General features: G+C 45.3%; 1 protein-coding gene across 4 annotated transcripts in view; it reads right to left on the reverse strand.

Annotated features, from left to right (window-relative positions):
* LOC110499190 (transformation/transcription domain-associated protein) overlaps positions 1-15,766 on the reverse strand; it is a 77,840-nt gene extending 62,074 nt beyond the window's left edge. For all 4 annotated transcript variants that reach the window (XM_036956021.1, XM_036956020.1, XM_036956019.1 and 1 more), the window contains exons 1-25: positions 15,714-15,766; positions 14,637-14,815; positions 14,161-14,210; positions 13,909-14,019; positions 13,690-13,794; positions 12,718-12,801; positions 12,371-12,427; positions 12,102-12,227; positions 11,670-11,836; positions 11,385-11,481; positions 11,091-11,229; positions 10,926-11,004; positions 10,295-10,529; positions 9,761-10,109; positions 9,483-9,580; positions 8,370-8,564; positions 7,936-8,127; positions 7,540-7,705; positions 7,081-7,337; positions 6,741-6,941; positions 2,830-2,981; positions 1,440-1,639; positions 1,017-1,234; positions 601-798; positions 194-454 (exon numbers count right to left, since the gene is read on the reverse strand). In XM_036956021.1, coding sequence (XP_036811916.1) covers positions 194-454; positions 601-798; positions 1,017-1,234; positions 1,440-1,639; positions 2,830-2,981; positions 6,741-6,941; positions 7,081-7,337; positions 7,540-7,705; positions 7,936-8,127; positions 8,370-8,564; positions 9,483-9,580; positions 9,761-10,109; positions 10,295-10,529; positions 10,926-11,004; positions 11,091-11,229; positions 11,385-11,481; positions 11,670-11,836; positions 12,102-12,227; positions 12,371-12,427; positions 12,718-12,801; positions 13,690-13,794; positions 13,909-14,019; positions 14,161-14,210; positions 14,637-14,736 — 3,837 coding nt within the window. In that variant the 5' untranslated portion in view covers positions 14,737-14,815; positions 15,714-15,766. The remainder of the gene's footprint in view (positions 1-193; positions 455-600; positions 799-1,016; positions 1,235-1,439; positions 1,640-2,829; positions 2,982-6,740; positions 6,942-7,080; positions 7,338-7,539; positions 7,706-7,935; positions 8,128-8,369; positions 8,565-9,482; positions 9,581-9,760; positions 10,110-10,294; positions 10,530-10,925; positions 11,005-11,090; positions 11,230-11,384; positions 11,482-11,669; positions 11,837-12,101; positions 12,228-12,370; positions 12,428-12,717; positions 12,802-13,689; positions 13,795-13,908; positions 14,020-14,160; positions 14,211-14,636; positions 14,816-15,713) is intronic.
* Between the last annotated feature and the right edge of the window lie 3,777 nt (positions 15,767-19,543).

The following is a 19,543-nucleotide window of genomic DNA, read 5'->3' on the forward strand; positions in this document are numbered from 1 at the left end:
AGAGGCCTGATGACACACAGTACATGGTGACTTCTGTAATTAAAGTAATTCAAGTATTGTAATGTTTTTTTAAATTGTATAACTGCCTTAATTCTGCCGGACCCCAGGAAGAGTAACCTTGGCAGCAGCTAATGAGGATCCATAATAAATACAAAATGTGCCACAAAACCCTGGTACGGCATCTTAGACCCACCTCTTTGTGCGGCTCCATGATGATGGTGACACTCTTCCCGGTGACCTGAGCTAGCACCTGCAGGGAGTGCATGGCCTGCTTCCTGACTGTGGAGTTGGGGGAGGTGACCTCTCTCACCAGGTCATGGGTGACCATGTGGAAGGACTTGTCCTGAGCAGCCAGCAGCTCCTCAGTCTTCTCCTCATCCTTCAGAGGGGTGGCACAACGAACCAGGAGCTGCTCCAGAGTGGTCTTGGCCATGGCTACTGCACCATTAGACACCTGGAGGTCAAACTTGATATATTTAACTATTGTTTTTACCCTCCCCATAAACACATTTTTCTTTGATTTGAATGTTTTAACCCTGTGTGTCAACACAAATCAGACAACTAGTGTCTGCAACAGTTGGTTAACACAGGTAACTGTACCTCCCCAGTGAGGTCCATCATGACAAAGAGCAGAGCCTTGAGGAAGGTGAGTTGGTTCTGCAAGACCCAGATGAGAGGTAGTCTCTCCATCAGGAACTTAATGGACACCACCCCGCCCAGCTTGGCGTACCAGGCCTGCTCATAGCAGCATGCACACAGACGCTCCACGATGTAGGAGAACAGAGGCAGCTGGCACGCCTGGGGACGGCGACGAGACAAGAAGGGAGATGAGGGGGATAGAAAGATTAGCAGAATGAACTCATCGCAAGCACTTATTCACAGACAAAAATGAAAACAATTACAGTAATCAAGACTTCACATCCTACTTAAAATATATCAATTTTTAGAAATCACCACCAACAAGCATTAAAGTGATGCAATCCCACCGATAAACCCCCAAGCCCCCTTTCTCTCACCCTCTCCTTGGACCCCAGGATGATGGAGGCTACGTCGAAGATAACAGCCAGAGCCACCTCTCCTATTTTACACAGCTCCTTTTCCTCGTAGGCCATGCAGATGGCGATGGCGTCGATCAGAACCAGCGGATCCATGCCCTTAGAACCGTTCTCCTCACTGTGGAACATAGCTGTGTTGGGCTGGCTGCCCAACTGGTAGCACTGCAGCAAGAACGGACCTGGGGGTGGGGGAGACCAACACAACAACCATGAGGAGCATAGAAAAAGGAGGGGAAAAGAGTGAGAGAATGAGATACCGAAGGAGAGAGACAAAGAGCTGGAGAGCTTCCAGCCAAATGAGAAAAAGAAGAAGGGTGGAGAGACGGTCAAGTCCAAAATGCAAGTGGTACAAAAACACAGGAAGAGAAAGATTAATTCTCTCACCACACTGCTGAGCAACAGCCACCATGGTGTAGTGTCTGATGAGGCTGGCCACAAAGGGCAGAGCGCTGGGGCGGAGGTCCTTAATGACAGCAGACATGAATGCACCGGTCAGTGCCTGTTCAAAAGTCCTGCGGGCCGGCGTGTCCTGGGCCTTGTAGCGGTGGGAGATGATCACACTAGGGATCCACTTCTCTGTGAAACTGGACACACCGCAAAACACACTAAATGAACATGCCGCCATAGGACATTCAATAGACAAAAGCAAAGGACAAAACACTCCCATTAACATTTTCTTTAGTGTTTCCCCTAGGATTTTTTTCAGTAGGGGAGAGTTGGTGGCGGAGCTGCTGAATGCATATACGGGAAACACTGGATCATATGACAAAACTGTAATGCATCATTTACAGGGCCTGTCGCATGTTTTTATCCTGCGGTAAATGTCTCTGGGTAAATCATCTGTTGTCTCTGCCAGTGCCTAAAAACCCTGAGGACCGACAGAGACCGTCTTTGGTTGGTATGTGCCTCTCTGTCCCCCCCCCCCCCCCCCCCCCGACTCTCTCACAAGAATGTGTTGTTATTTAGCCCTGCTGAAGGGGACGGGTTGGTGTGTGTTATTTAGCCCTGCTGAAGGGGACGGGTTGGTGTGTGTTATTTAGCCCTGCTGAAGGGGACGGGTTGGTTTGATTGAGAGGCTGTTTTCTCCATGCTTGAGCTTATGTTTTATAATGCCAGATGCCATGGCTACCCCTGATGGATTGCTCCATTTCATTATCACCATTTAAAATAATTTTGCTTTCGGAGAGGGAGAGGCTGAGAGGGGAGAAAATGAGGGAGGGAGGGATTTAGGGGAGGGGGGGGCAGTTAGACAGACTGCCAGATCAATTTCTGTTCATTTACAGCCCCGGCCACTCTGATGGAGCTCCATTCTCACTTCTTGGCATTTGGTGATATTAAAGAAAAGCTGATGCTGTTCACTGAAAGGCCCTTTTCACAGTGACCAACCGGTAAAACAGACAGAGAATGAGGGGGCGAGAGAGAGAACAGAAGTCATGAATCAAAACATCTGACAGAGGTGGGGGGGGGGGCTGTGTGTGTGTGGAGCAGGGAGGAGCGTAAACAGAGAGGGGAAAGTCAATTAGCCCCTGGTGAGGATCAATGATAGTAATGAGACCCACTCTCCCCTCCGTCTCTCTCTGCCGAAGCATCTTTCAGTAATCAGCAGCTGTAACACTTGACAGAGCTGATGAAGCAGCTTGACACGTGATGGAAGATATGAGAGAGGAGGGGCAAAGTGGAAGGGAGGGATGGAGAGGGGTATATATGGAGATTAATTAGGGCAGAGGGAGAAAGACCTCAAGTCATATGGGGTTAAGGGTGTGTGTAGTCTTACTTGGGGTGAGCAAGTAGCTGGTACAGGGCGTGTTTGTTGTCGTCCAGGCTTGTCATGGCAACCAGGAAACACTTGATGACCTCCCAGGCCTGTCGTCTGTAGTACGGCTCCGTGTTGGCACTCTTTAGACAATCCAGAGCCGTCTCTATAGCCTGCAGGGGAAACACACACAGAGAGATGTTTACCTTCCAACATCCATACAGACAAGGCTTCAAAATAAGATCCTACAGTAAATCATTTAATTGACCATGGTGGATTCATAAGATGAAAGAGCAGTTTTTTTGTCAACTTACAAAGGACCCTTGACAAGCAGTAAAACCAAACGTAAGTGTTCAACACTAGTGCTGAGCGAATAGTGCTTTTTGAAGACGGTTCGGTTTGATTATTTTTTAAATAATCATGGTTTTCGATTTCGATTGTTGTTTTCTTTACATGAAATGCATTGTGTGGCTTGAATGCTGTAAAAGAATCAAATAATGAATAAAAGCCTCATGATGGTAGTGACTGTCCATTACTGCTTATCACGTAATAACCATCATTTATTCACATTACTTAGGGCCTACTTTAAGCAAATATTTCAGTTATGTATATTAAATGGTTTTATGTAATGATATTATTTCATTTCAAGTCATCATCTCTATAGAGCTGCTGCCTACGTTGTCTGACCAAAAATCACAATTTTAGTACTTCTTCAAAGTAAATAAGGCATACTTTAATGACTGCTGAATACCAACAATCAAATCACTTAGATCCTGTATTTTCCGGTAGAGATACCTCAAAACAACAGCTTTCTATCCCTCTCCATCACACATTCTTCTGTCTCTTCTCTCAGGGTCTGCCTGACACTACTATAACAGGCGTTAAAGAAACACAGACCGGCACGCAGTGGATTATGGTCATTGTAGTTTCAGGTTTTCTGAGTGAAACTATGTAGCATTTTGTCCTGTTGGAAATTACAACTCCCTAGGACAGATTTATCGCTATAGAAACTACGCAATGTGCGCATTGAGCTTACAGGAAAAAACAGAAGGAAATGGAATTCAAATAATTAAACCGATGTTCATCATTTAGTTGTTTAAAAACAAAAATATAACTAACATTTCAGTTATTCGCTCAGCATTTCTCAAAACTTCCCATGAAAACAACCCTTTGAACCAAGTTAACAAATGTAATATAATTAATTGAAAGTTAAAATAATCTGAGTAGAACAACAAATACCCCACGGCTCAAGACTAACATTTCCCCATGATTTGGTGCCCCCTCCACACAAAAATTGAAATCTGCATCACACAATAGAATACATTCACAATGCCTTATTAAGAAGGCGAATCGACTACCGAGATTGTATTCAATAAATAAGTTGTTACAGCTAACATGTCAAAGCAGGAATGAATGATCCTAAATAGTTTGATATGCAACCTAATTGCAGTGAATGTTTTTGGTAGATCCAGAGATAGTAAAATATAACAAAACCTGTCAAAATAGGGCTCCAGAATATTCAGATTTTTTTGCCTTAATCTTTATGTTCACTAACAGTATTAAATACTGTATAGGCCTAATTCAATATGTGCTAATTCACCACCTGAGGAAGTGGAAACTCAAAACACGTCCTCTGGATCCCCAACTCTAAAAATAACACCTTCTAGTAGGCACAATAACAGTAAACGCAATGTCCTAAAAATAAACTTTGCAATGAGCCCTTGTGCACCTGCGATGGACAATACGCATTTCCCCATGCACTCCACAGATATCATGATCGTAAAACAGGGTGCTTTGAGCCAAGGTTATAGTAAACTAAAACAAGAAGAAAAAAAAAACACTTGAGTAAAATGGAAATAAAATGAACAAACCCATTTGATAACATAAAACGTATAATCTTTGGCTCTAAACCAACTAAAATAAAAACGAATCATGAATTATGTTCAGTTGTAGTGTTTGTGTTTTCAAGCGTCTGAATCTGGCGGGTCAAATTGAGATGACCTTTAAAATGATGAAGTCAAATTCACGAGCAGCACCGCATATATTGGGCGTGTTTAAAAATGGTAAGGCTAAAGTAACCGACTGTAGACAAAAGTCAGGGAGCGAAGTCAGGGGAGGTGCATCTGCGACAGCCAAAAGTCAGACACTAATCTGGTTTTCCAACAGCAAGGCTCAGAACAACATGGCAGTGTTGCCAAAGGTTCTTTATAATGTCAAAAATAAAATAAAATCATGTATTCCCATATCACACACTCAAACCATAATATTATGTGTTTACATTGTACAATCAATTAGTGAGAGACAGCCGTAAATATATTTATTTGAATATATCCATTGTACACATAAATCAGTCACACCTGGGAGAATTTTAGAATTTTATCTAACCCTACCTCGCACAGACAAGTGACAGGGTCACAAAATATGACAAAATGGTTGCAGACTGGAGCCCTGTACCCTGTGTAGAATAACAACCCTACTGCACTCGGGCAGTGTGTTTAACTCATGCCTGAGATCGGCGCTATGCGTAACCTGTCATGGAGAAAGAAACTCTACACATGGTGCCGGGCCCGAGCCCAGCAGAAGCCATTTCAACTGCCAGATTATGATCTGACAAACCAATGCGGCCGGACACTTAAGGGGGAGAAAATGAACTAATTAACGCCACTCAGAGAGAGGAGCAAGGGAGAAAGAACAAGAGAGAAGGATGGTCTGTCTGGTGGAAGAGGAAGGCGAAGAGGAGGAGAGTGCATAATTGAATTCTACTGGCTTAGCCCTGTCAGCACATTAGGGCTACACTGCTACTGGCTGACATGCACTCATCCCATCTCAACAAAGTACATAGATATAAAGACAAAGACATTAGAAAGTGTTTTGAATAAAGAGAGACTCAGGCGCTTTAAATAGACAGTGTCTCACTTCAAAAGGAGGAGGCAGTGGAGAGAGAGGGGGCCGGCGGAGATAAAGAGGACGAGGGAAAGTGGGAGAAGAGAGCAGGAAAAGAAGGGGATAGAGGGAGAAAATGAGTGAGAATGGAGGGCAATAGCAATGGTGTCTTTTTGTAGGCACTAACTCCGCCACGGCTCTTTGGTCAAAGCCTATGGGGAAATTAATAGTTTTTCTTTTTGGGGGGGATAAACGCCAAAAATAAGGTCTGTGGTAAACCTCACTTCAGACCTTATTTTCAGCATTTATCCAAAAACCCCATTCATTTTCCCCATAGAGATGGCAGAACGAACCAGAGAAAACTCATTTTAAGACTACAAGCTGGCGAGCTCCAGAGGAACAAACACCGTCCTTCTAGTCATTACCATCCAAATAAATTTCAGGATAAGACACATGATGTAAATACCATTAAGCCACTTAATTCCAGAGAGAGAAAGGGGACTGTGGCATCCATCTTTGGAGCGTCAACTCAATTACAGAAATGACAGTCTGCATGTGTGTTTCACTATCAGCAGACAGCGATAGTCATTAGAAAGCAAATAATCGTCTTCATCCAGGGTTCTGTAGATTGATTATTCATGCCTGGAGCAGAGATGAGGAGCCCGTAAGGACGCATGATGTCTTTAATTACATGGGGAAGACAGTCTTCTCTCGCAGAGAGAAGCTCAACTCTGACAGGGAACGATCACCCCTATTCTCGCTACTTTCACTGTTATCTAACTACTTTCTCTGCTTTGTTATCACATTGAAATAGAAAAGGAGAAAGGAGTGGATAAGTGGAATTAACGGAGGGGTTTTGAAGTTGTCTCTTGCCTAGATTTTTAAAATGTTGCTCACTAGAGTTTTGCTTTGAGAACATACTACAATACCCTGCTACTGTGACTTAATGCCCAACACAGCACAGTTGAATACCTTAACCACTACTATGATCCAAAATGGCTACCATACCAAGCTCCATTCACACCCGTAATGGCTGACAAGTCACATACCTTCTCCATGGGCAGCTGTATAGAGGCCTTGCAGTCAGTGAACTCTGCCTTGATGCTGGGTCCCTGGACCTCAGTCACCACGTACTGTAGTCTCTGGGATTCCTTCAGCATCTTCCTGTTGCTGCCGCCAAACTTCCCCAGCACTCGGTACGCAACATGGCTGATGGTCTCCGCTGGGTTACGCAGCGTCCGCCACAACGCCTAGGGGGGGGGGAAGAGGGGTCAAAGGTTAGGAAGTGAGAGCAGAGACTAGGATGTGTGTATAGATTGAATGTGTGTTGTTGGGGGGGGGGGGGGGGGCACGCTTCTGTTGTGCCTGCATCCGTGTGTACGTCCTTACCTGCATAAGCTCTGCTCTGACGGGCTGTATATGATCGTAGAGGAAGTCTGGCTGCAGGTTGTCCACACAGAGCTCCAGGGTGCGGAGGCCCTGGCTGACCAGCGTCTGGGAGCCATTCAGAGCAGAGACCAGCGGGTCCATCAGCATGGGCAGGTAGGGCAGCAGGGAGCTCAGCCTCACAGGCACCGTCAGACACAGCTCCACAAACAGATCCTTCATGTGCTGCTTATGGAGACCACTCTGGAGCATGTTGAGGCCTGGTGGAAGGAGAGCGGAGGCCAAAGTGAGGAGAGAGGACTGGAGACGTCCTGTAAAGCAAATTCCTGCTTGGCATCCACCATGTTTTTTTTACCCATCTATCCTGTGTCTTCAGATCAGTGCATATGAAAAGACATGCTACTAACTTTAAAAGCTACAAAACAATATTTTAATTAATTTTCTGTGTGTGGCGCAAACTACCCTGCAGCAGGTTGGGTAGTAGGGGCAGGAACTCCTGGTAAAGCAGGTCATGGCTGCCTCCACCAATGGAACGGAAGAGAGCCCTGAGAAGCAGGAAGTAGTTGTATGGTTCCTTAGCAGACTGGGCCAGTTCCATGGAGCTGTTCACTATCTTGTGGAGGTGAGGCTGGGGGAAGGAAGAGACATGATTTGTGTTCGGCATCGATACATTTAGTTTTGAAAGTATGGTGAACATCACAATTTAGCCTTCAGACAAGATTAATGTTGTTTCCTGTGCATTTCAATTCAGTCAGGATAGTTATCTCAACAACCATTGTCAATTTAGGACAGGGCTTCCAAGAGGAAGAGGCATCGAAACTATGCAACACGGATGATGAAAATAAACATCACCCTAACCTTGAGCATCTGCTCGTTCTCAGCAGCGAACAGCGAGACAGAGCCGAAGACCAGTTTGAATAGCTTGAGGTAGAGGTTGGACAGCTCTACGTTGGAGCCCATCTCAGGTAGTCTCTCCAGAAGGTACTCCACCAGGATGGTGGCAAACAGGACTGACGTCGACAGGTTAGCAAGGAACGAGTTAGCCACGATCTGGAAAAATTAGACGGTGAGGTTTTACACATTAGTCCCCAAACAAAACCAATCCTACATACACACATTTCATTGAAAGTTATCTTTAGTCTAGGACTAGACTTAATCTGGGTCCGGGAAACCGGACCGAAATGTTCCATTAAACCCAGATCTGAAATTGCTCTTAGAGCCCTGAACAAAAGTAGTGCACTACATTGCAAACAAGGTGCCATTTAGGACACAACAACAGAGTGTGGGGTTACCTGCAAGGCGTAGTTCTTGGAGATCCTCTCCACCATGTAGGGGACTGTGGTCTGGAAGATCTCCTTGAAGGTGAGGGGGTTCATCATCGTGAAGACCCCAGCAAAGTGCTCCAGCACCTCCTTCTCCTCCTTCATACGCACCGTCTGACAGTTGGCCACTCTGATGTACGTCTGCTGGTTGTTGGCAATCTGTACCTAGCCAGGAGAGGGGGATGGGGCGCTGTTATATTACGGTTATTACAGCAACCCTGATCAATCTGTACCCTGTACCTAGCCAGGAGAGGAGGACGGGGCGCTGTTATATTACGGTTATTACAGCAACCCTGATCAATCTGTACCCTGTACCTAGCCAGGAGAGGGGGATGGGGCGCTGTTATATTATGGTTATTACAGCAACCCTGATCAATCTGTACCCTGTACCTAGCCAGGAGAGGGGGATGGGGCGCTGTTATATTACGGTTATTACAGCAACCCTGATCAATCTGTACCCTGTACCTAGCCAGGAGAGGAGGATGGGGCGCTGTTATATTACGGTTATTACAGCAACCCTGATCAATCTGTACCCTGTACCTAGCCAGGAGAGGGGGATGGGGTGCTGTTATAGTATGGTTATTATGGTAACCCAGAGTAATCTGTATCTATCTGAGGATGGACGGGGCACTGTTATACTATTGTTATTACGGTAACCCTGATCAATCTGTACCAGCCAAGAGAGGGGGAGCTGTTATATTATGGTAACCCTGAGTAATCTGTAGCCGAGGGCAGACGGGGCGCTGATATTCACAAGTATATACAATGTTTGGCTCTCGTTACAACCTGGACTTGATAGTGGTACGACCTGGAGTTTCTACATTGTATGGCCCTGGTTATACCATAGGCAATGTACCTAGCCAGGAGGGAGAAGAGAGCTGGTATACACATGTACAGTATATAGTGGTATGAGTTTTCAGAGTTTTCCAGAGTTTTCTATCTGGTTATATCCTGATCAATCTGTAGCTAGCTAAGCGGGCAGTGGAGCTCTCTTATACATGTGTAGTGTATACATGTATAATGTATGGCTATATAATCATATCTCCATAAGACAAAGCCCTACTGGTACACTGGCAGTCATACCTGGTAGATGTCCAAGGCCTGCATGGCGTATTTCACCAGCTTGATGTAGATCTGAGTCTCCTTGGGCTGAAGCTGCTTGTTAGGAATGAACTGGGCCTCTGCAACACAGAACACACAACAGGAGTGGTAAGCAATCAGTGAGGTTAGTTTATCCTGAGTTATCTTCATGAAATGAGGATGGAAATCAATGGGGAAAAAAGGGTCAATCTTGACATCGGAACTCAAGTGTCCATTTCTCCTCCGAGTGTAATGTAAGGGCCATTTTTTTGGCTCCTCACCTCCAGGAGCCTTGCAGGAAGTGATTCCCCAGGTGATGGTCTTCACCCCACAGACCAGCGTCTTCACCAGGCTGCGACAGTCCGACACCTGGAATGTCTGCTTGTCCTCCTTCTCTCCCAGCCGGTCGAAGGGGGTGGCGGGGGCGGGAGGTGCGGGGGTGACAGGGTTAGGGGGCGCAAGAGGAGGCAGGGCAGGGAGGACAGGGGTGGCTGGGAGGGCAGGAGTTGTGGGGACCCCGGGTAGCGCCCCCTGTGGTTCGACCACGCCCATCTCTGACTGGGGCTTGCACTTCTTGAAGATGGTGGCGAGCTGGTAGCGAGCGATGGTGTGGAACTTCAGCACAAACACCTTGAGGAAGAAGGAGATTGAAGATGTATTGAAGTCAATGTCTTGATAATCATAAAAGGAACATAATCTTCTTACATGGGGAACCTAGAGATAGTATAAAAGGTGCAGAGTTGATTTGTGATTGGGCACAACATTGCCCCTTTCCTTATAAATCAGGCTGTCGTTTCCCATCTCGCTTTACTTACTTCCAGCATTCTCATCAGTATGTCCCGGCCGTTGCCGTTCTCCTGTTCACTCTTGGAGCGGATGCAGTCGACCAGGTTAAGCAGCAGTTTGCAGGACATGGTCTGGATGCTGCTGGGGAGAGACTCGTCATCTATGTTCTTGGCAAACAGCTGCACGGCCAGAGACAGGTCTGTGAGAGGCAGGTTCTGACGCACGTGGTGCACCAGGTCTGCCAGCGTGCTGTAGGCCAGTGGTCTGGGGGGAGAGGAGTTGCAAAGGTTCACCACTATCAAAACAGAAGGTTATATTTCAGGTTATATAGTTCAATCACCAACTACCATGTAGGCCAGTGGTCTGGAGTGACAGGAGAGAGGGAAGAGAGTCAGAAGAGTTCACTATCAAATGGAAGGTTTTTACAGTTTACGTAACATCTCAGTCATTTAGCAGACACTAAAGGCTCTAATCCAGAGTGACTTATAATCAGTGCATGGAAGGTGCCAGAGCTTTAAAGAGCATTAGAAGACACCTTTTCCCTTTTTTTATACTCCACCATCCACAGATCTGCCAGGTCTGATAGCTACAGCTTGTTTCACATGGAGACTAATGAAAGATGAAGGCTGGTGTTTGATGAGAGGTTGAGAATGGTCTTACCTCAGTGTCTCCCGGGCTGTGTAGCCAGACCCGATCAATATGGACTCATCAAAAAGTTTGTCCATGCAAGGGATGAACTCTGCAACAGAGAAAAAAATAAAGTGTCAGAATTAGTCTGAGTGAACGAGTTTACATTTGTTTGTGCATGCGTGCGTCAATGCGTACGGCTGCGCAGGTCTGTGGTGAGGATGTGTTTGGCAGCGATGAGCAGTTCCTTGCGTAGATGGGCTGTCTCAGAGGGACAGTTGGTGAGCAGCTGCAGCATGCCCTTTACCATCTGCTGGGAGTACTTCCCTACCAGGTCCTGGTCAGAGGGATACACAAACACAATATAGTTTAGAAAGTTCCATGAAAACTGGCATTAAGTACTCTGTGTGCCAGGTAAATACAATACAGAAAATGAAATGAGAAATTGAACACAGGCACATGAAGTGAAAAGCACAACATGGGTATATGTACTTGGTAAATGCGGATGATGTAGGCCAGGAAGGACAGGGTCTTGATCTGAGCAGCGATAAAGTCAGCATACAGCTCCTTGTTATACAGCTTGTGTTGCCTGAAAGTTACATGTTAGGGTTTACAATAACTACTTATATACAAAGCAAACAATTCCACTGTACCCTTAATAATGATTTATGCTTTAATACCATTTCATGTTCTTGTGGTTGTTTAGCAAAAATAACAATTATGACTGACTAAAGGACGGAATCAAGACAGACTCAATCGCACACACAGGCTTCTTACCTGGCCTGGGGAGAAACCTGAAGCATGATAGTGTTCATGATGAGGGGGACAAACTCAGATACCACGTTATGGATGTTCAGTTTATACAGCTGGTACATGAGCACCACTATGATAGGCAGCTCAGCGAGCACCTTCAGGGACAGGGACCCCCGTGGGATGATGGTGTGCTGGAGAAACAAATAAACAGGAGTCAGGCAAGGGAAATGCCAGCCTATATTCAGGATCGGTACAACAGTATGGAACATTCAGATAGAAATATACTGTGTAGAACAGACATGATTCAATGATGAATCACATGAGCTCTGTGCCTTACATTTCTACCTAGAAAACGAGCCCTGGTCTGAGATGCTTTGCCAGTGCTTCTACACCACCAAGTGGTAATAAGAGGAGTTACAGACAGTTGATAGAAGTATTCAGGACAGGTCTACTCACTGTGCGTGTTTCACTGTCCTCCCTCTCGGGGGCGGTCTTCACCAACACCGAGGTGATCATGCCCACCATCTCAGGAGAAGGCACAGTGTTCTCAGCTATCACCTGGGGATTCTCAAAGTACCGAGCCTGAGAGAGAACAGGGACAAGAACAGAGACAGGGAGAAAAGACAAGAGGGAAGGAGAATGCAAAAGTGAGAACATGATTCCTACATCCTCAGAGACCAAACATTTCCCCGCTCAATAAGCCACCTGCTTTTCTGTTGTCTTACCACTACTTTAGGCAGCTCCTTATAGATCTGCTTCACAAAGTCCAGAAAGTGATGGATCTGAATAAAAGATTACAACAGACAGTTAATAACCTGATCAGAGGAGCACAGTTCAGCATCCAGACATGGGCTCCATCGCAATTAATCTTTGCTCGATTCCTCACATCTTCTTTCCTCGCTTTATTCTCGAAACACATTGGGGAAGAAGGTCTGATCCAATATGGTTAAGGTGGCAAGGAGATGCGAGGAATCATGGAAAGAGGAATTGAGATAGAGTCATGGCAAGACACTGTAGGCAGGTCTTCTGTTCATCAACACAAAGTGAGATTGGAGAAAAGAAAGGTTCTCACCTCTTGAGAGATCTGTGGACGGAACTGTTTGTGCAGTTCAATGATAATACGCAGGCATATCAGCACGTTCTCCTCGCTCTCAATCTGAAAGCAAACAACGAGCGATGCAATGCAAAGAAAACACTGAGTCAATCAGTTCAGGTTAGGGACAGATAACTATCTTAACTAAATACACTGAGTGCACAAAACATTAAGGACACCGTCCATGACAGGCTGACCAGGTGAAAGCTATGATCTCTTATTGATATCACTCTCTAAATCCACTTCAATCAGTGTAGATGAAGGGAAGGAGGAAGGTTTAAGAAGGATTTTTAAGCCTTGAGACATGGATTGTGTATGTGTGCCATTGTGTATGTGTGCCAGGATTTAAGTGACTTTGAACGGGGCATGGTGGTAGGTGCCAGGCGCATAGGTTTGAGTGTGTTGAGAACTGAAACGCTGCTGGGTTTTTCACACGCAACAGTTTCCCTTGTTTAACAAGAATGATCCACCACCCAAAGAACATCCAGCCAACTGTGGGAAGGATTGGAGTCCACATGGGCCAGCATCCCTGTGGAACGCTTTCAACACCTTGTAGAGTCAAGCTGTTCTGAAGGCAAAAGGGGTGCAACTCGATATTAGGAAGGTGTTCCTAATGTTTTGTCCACTCAGTACGTGTGTGTGTGGGGTGGACAATACCTTTCTGATAGATTTCTGAAACGATTGGTTCCTATGGAACATTCCACCACCACACAGTTCCCATCTCTCAGCAAACAGGCGTTCTCAGATCTTATCAGTTTTACTTTCAGCGACCAGAGTGTTTTAAGGTACATTTATCAGACACACTCGCACGCACTCAGTCAGTCAGTCACCATCACAAATACACTGTACCTTACTCTGGACTAAAGCATATCGCTCTCATCACATCGCCTCTGCTGAAAAGACGATACGCAGCATAAATCATGTCTGTCATAGACGCGAGTAACAACTTACCTCCAGGAAGCGAAACATGACAGACAGAATGTTCTTGGTGTGAGGTCTCAGGTGTTCATTAGTTGGGATCCGGTGGATGATCTCCAGCACCAGCTTCCTCAGTTGCTGTTTTAAAGTAATACAAGGTGAATCTGATTCTTGTGCATTCAATGACTTCATATTTAAATTGTATCTGTCCTTAAGCAAATAAATATTTAAAATGATTTAATGTCCTCCTACCTGTGTGGGCTTCTCCTGCAGGAACTGCACCTCTCCGTCCTGGAGGAAGGTAAGGAAGCGAGGGATGATGTGTTCCAGGAAGGTGGAGTACTGTGGCGATGATGTCACATTCTGAAAAAGACATCACCACTAACATAAGACCAGTTTTCATTATGTAGACAAGATAAGTGAACAGTGTTGCGACTTACCGCTGTAGTAGAAACAGACATAATGGGTATACCCATTCTAGTTATTCTATGGTTAGAAACTTACCTCAAAGTTCTCACTGACCTCCTGCATCATCTTCAACTTTGTTTCATCAGCTGAGTGTTGGAGGATACAGTAACAACATTAAAACAGCTCATGTGACACAATGAGTCATCATATACTTCTCATCTCTGTGCAGACAGGGACACTCAGATCTTATCAGTTTTACTTACAGCGCCCAGAGTGTTTTAAGGTACTTTATCAGACACACTCGCACTCACTCAGTCAGTCACTCACAAATACACTGTACCTTATTCTGGACTAAAGAATATCGCTCTCATCACATTGCCCCTGCTGTAGAGATTATACCTAAACCATAGATTACTGAATAACTATGCCCACAACTCACCAATAGCACCTACAGCTACAGTATACATTAAATCACGCAAATAATTATGTTTCTGATCACAGGATATTTCTCAGGCTGATGCTGACTCTCAGACTATGGCACACTCAACTATCATAGTTTCTCATTCACTTACGAGTGTTGTTGTCTGTGAGGGCTGCCACGAACTGCAGGTACTTCTTCATGAGGGTGGTCTGGTCCACCACCGTTGGGCTAGGGGTCGGCACGAAGGCCATGGTTCCCGCCGGGAGTGACAGGGTTACGATGGGGTAGAGCAGACAAGAGTCTGCACCTCTCACAGAGAATAAATGTGCGCTGCGTGTGAGAAAATGGAAGAAATCAGAGACAATACGACATTTGATTTGCATGAGTAACTAACATACAAAACAAGTCAAGTGAACGTGTCAACAATTCTCTAACAGGCAAACTCTCTATAGTATGACAGCAAGCAACCGCGCAGTCTTTGTATACTCATAAAATTACATATGTATTCTCCGTAAGACCATTTCCAGTACTATGGTCAGTGAGCAAATGCGTACGGCTGAATTTAACTTACCGAAATGTATACTATTCCACCACAGCGATCTAGGATTCAACTAGCTAGCATAACATACTGACTGGGTCGACAGGTAGCCTAGTGGTTAGAGCGTTGGACCAGTAACGTTAACAGGAGAATGCTAGATCGAATCCCTGAGCCGACAAGGTAAAAATGTGTCGTTCTGCCCCTGAACAACGCAGTTAACCCAGGCTGTCATTGAAAATAAGAATTTGTTCTTAACTAGTTAAACTAAAATACTATCAACGTGCCTCTAGTTCAAGTCAGGCGCACAAAGATGACATAATCTATAGCATGCAAGTGATAAAATAAATAGATAAACGTTGTCCGTCGAACACGGACAATCCTCACATAATTACTGCTTAAAACTACACACATAAAATCAAACTTAGAAAGTGACCATATTGGATGGTTTAGTCAAAGACAAACTCTGTGGTTTAGTAACCAGGCTAGCTAGCTAAGATAAAGAAACCAATCGCGCTAACCCCTCACATCCCCGTTTAGCTAGTATGTCGACAAAATAAATATATGTTTTACTTTTTGAGAACGCATTCGCTAGTTAACGACTTCATCATCCCAAAATGAGCATGCAAAGCAAAATATACATTATATTTTAAGGAAAGTAATTGAAAAAGAAAGCATCCCATTTAAACTTACCAACTAGCACAGACAGGAAATAGTACCTCTGTGACTTCCGGTCTCCGAGAGCCAGTCTGATATATGTACACTTTTGCACTTTACTAGGATAATAATTATATTCCCATATGCAATTCTTTGAAACATATTGTTTATATATGCATAAATAATACCGTAATGTGATATATATTCCGGTTCCTTCAACAATCCTCATCAATATAGTACTTGGCGGAATGATATTCAGGAACGGATTGATGTTATAAGACCATCGTTTTCGATGGTCTTTTTCTGCTCTACGGATTGTTCCTAGGCAAACAATTATGCGGTAAACTGCGCAACGCATGCAGTGGAGCGCGCCAATGTAGCGTGAAGTTCTGGGTGTCTGCCCACTTGGGTCTGTTGCTGGCTGTGTGTTTAGTTTGCATCGAGTTATACAATATAAATATAGACAATGTATGCCTGTGTCATATATTTTCTAAGTATGTAGCTATGTCGTTCTTTTTTTTAAGCCAGCATTGGCCATTAGCCCCTATAAAGATCAATTTACAAGAAGTCAGTTTGTGATTATAGGCCTACAGTGAATAATGTCCCCTGTAGTAATATATCCAATATAGCAAACAGTTCAGTCCTAAAGTCCTTGCTTAGATGTTGAAACAAATCCTTTGCCACAAGATGGGAATAGGCCATCTTTGTTTGAGAAAATATTTAGGGCCTACAGTACAGAAATGTGATCCTCTGTAGCTCATTTGGTAGAACATTGCACTTGCAATGCCAGGATAGTGGATTGCCTTCATTGGACCACCCATGTGTAAAAATGTATGCACTCATGACTTTGGATAAATTGGTCTGCTAAATGGCATATATTATTGGTATAAATGGAACGGTACACATCAAACGTATGGATACCATGTTTGACTCCATTCCAATATTCCATTCTACCCATTACAATGAGCCCGTCCGCCTATAGCTCCTCCCACCAGCCTCCACTAATAGAAATGATAGTACATTTTCCAAATTAAGAAAACTATTGTCAAGTTCTGACCTTTATTTCCTTTGTTTTGTCTTTATTTAGTATGGTCAGGGCGTGAGTTGGGGTGGGCAGTCTATGTTTGTGTTTCTATGTTTTTTCTATTTCTGTGTTTGGCCTGATATGGTTCTCAATCAGAGGAAGCTGTTTATCGTTGTCCCTGATTGAGAACCATATTTAGGTAGCCTGGGTTTCAATGTTGGTGTGTGAGTGTTTGTCACCATGCGAGTGTTTGTTGCCACATGGTACTGGTTCGGCTATTTCACGTTTGTATTTCATAGTGGTCAGTGCGTTTCTTATTAAAATTGTCATGAACACTTACCATGCTGCATCTTGGTACGATCCTTACTTCTCTTCAGACTAAGAGGAAATCTGCTGTTACAGAAACACCCACCAACAGAGGACCAAGCGGTGTGGTAATGGGCAGCAGCAACAGCGGCCGAAGACACAGGACTCATGGACTTGGGAGGAAATTCTAGATGGGAGAGGACTCTGGGCACAGCCAGGGGAATATCGCCACCCCAGAGCTGGAGGCAGCGAAGGCAGAGAGGCGCTGGTATGAGGCTGCGCGGTTGGAAGCCCGAGAGTCAGCCCGGTGTGGTGGGGGGGTACACAGTGAGTGTGGTGACGCCAGGTAGGAGACCTGTGCCAACTCCCCGTGCTTACCGGAGAGGGATCGGGCAGGCACCGTGTTATGCTGTGCTGCACACGGTGTCCCCGGTGCGGGTGCATAGCCCGGTGCGGTACATTCCAGCTCCTCATTGGCCGGGCTAGAGTGGGCATCGAGCCAGGTGCCATGAAGCTGGCTCTATGCATCTGGTCTCCAGTGTGTCTCCTTGGGCCGGCGTACATGGCACCAGCCTTACGCATGGTGTCCCCGGTTCGCCAGCCCAGTGTGGGCTATTCCACCTCGCCGCACTGGCTTGGCTACCGGGAGCATGCAACCAGGTAAGGTTGGGCAGGCTTGGTGCTCAAGAGCTCCAGTGCGCCTGCATGGTCCGGTCTATCCAGTGCCACCTCCACGTGGCAGCCCCCCGCACCAGGCTGTCTCTCCGTCTTCTGCCTACAGGTGTGTCCTGAGCTGCCGGGGTCTCCCGTGTGTCCTGAGCTGCCGGGGTCTCCCGTGTGTCCTGAGCTGCCGGGGTCTCCCGTGTGTCCTGAGCTGCCGTAGCCGCCCTTCACTCCGACGCAGCCGGAGTCTCCCACCTGTCCGGCGCTGCCGGAGTCTACCGTCCATTCGTAACCTGTGGCGTGAGTCCCCAGTCCAAGATCGGCGGCGAAGGTCACCGCTCTAAAGAGGCCACGAGGCGGACGAAGAGGCGCACTAGAACTATGGCAAGTGGGGTCCAGAACCGCCACCGCGGACAGACGCCCACCCAGACCCTCCCCTATAGGTTCAGGTTTTGCGGCCGGAGTCCGCACCTTTGGGGGGGGGTTGCTGTCACGTTCTGACCTTTATTTCCTTTGTGTCTTTATTTAGTATGGTCAAGGTGTGAGTTGGGGTGGGCAGTCTCTTTGTGTTTCTGTTTTTTTTTTCTATTTCTGTGTTTGACCTGATTATGGTTCTCAGTCAGAGGCAGCTGTTTATCGTTGTCCCTGATTGAGAACCATATTTAGGTAGCCTGGGTTTCACTGTTGGTTTGTGAGTTTGTTTCCGTGTGAGTTTGTCGCCACACGGGACTGTTTCGGTTTGGTTATTTCACGCATTTGTTTATTGTTTTTGTATTTCATAGTGTCCAGTGCTTTTCTTATTAAAATCGTCATGAACACTTACCACGCAGCATCTTGGTCCGATCCTTACTCCTCTTCAGACGAAGAGGAGGAAATCTGCCGTTACAACTATGTATATACAGTACCAGTCAAAAGTTTGGACACCTACACATTCAAGGGTTTGTCTTTATTTTGACCATTTTTACATTGTATAATGGTAAAGACATCACAACTATGAACTGACATATATGGAATCATGTAGTAAGCAAAAAAGTGTTAATCATTATTTTATATTCAAAATTCTTCAAAGTAGCCACCCTTTGAAGACAGCTTTGCACACTTGGCATTCTCTCAACCAGCTTCTTGAGGTAGTCACCTGGAATGCATTTCAATTAACAGGTGTGCCTTGTTAATTTGTGGAATTTCTTTCCTTAATGCGTTTGAGCCAATCAGTTCTTGTGACAAGGTACAGGTGGTATAGAAAAGAGCCCTATTTGGTAAAGACCAAGTCCATATGTCAAGAACAGCTCAAATAAGCAAAGAGAAACGACAGTCCATTTAAGACATGAAGGTCAGTCAATACAGAACATTCTAAGAACATTGAAAGTTTCTAAGTGCAGTTGCAAAAGCCATTCAAGCGCTAAGATGACGCTGACTCTCATGACAGGAAAGGAAGACCCAGAGTTACCACTGCTGCAGAGGATAAGTTCATTAGAGTTACCAGCCTCAGAAATTGCAGCCCAAATAAATGCTTTGAAGTTCAAGTAACAGACATCTCAACATCAACTGTTCAGAGGAGACTGTGTGAATCAGGCCTTCATGGTTGAATTGCTGCAAAGAAGCCACTACTAAAGGACACCAATAATGAAACTTGCTTGGGTCAAAAAACACAAGCAATGGCCATATTAGACCGGTGGAATTCTGTCCTTTGGTCTGAGTCCAAATGTGAGATTTTTGTTCCAACTGCCAAGTCTTTGTGAGACGCAGAGTAGGTGAACGGATGATCACTGCATGTGTGGTTACTAGCGTGAAGCATGGAGGAGTAGGTGTGGGGATGCTTTGCTGGAGACACTGCCTGTGATTTATTTTGAATTCAAGGCACACTTAACCAGCA

Source organism: Oncorhynchus mykiss, chromosome 20 (assembly GCF_013265735.2).
Source record: "Oncorhynchus mykiss isolate Arlee chromosome 20, USDA_OmykA_1.1, whole genome shotgun sequence".
NCBI lineage: Eukaryota > Metazoa > Chordata > Actinopteri > Salmoniformes > Salmonidae > Oncorhynchus > Oncorhynchus mykiss.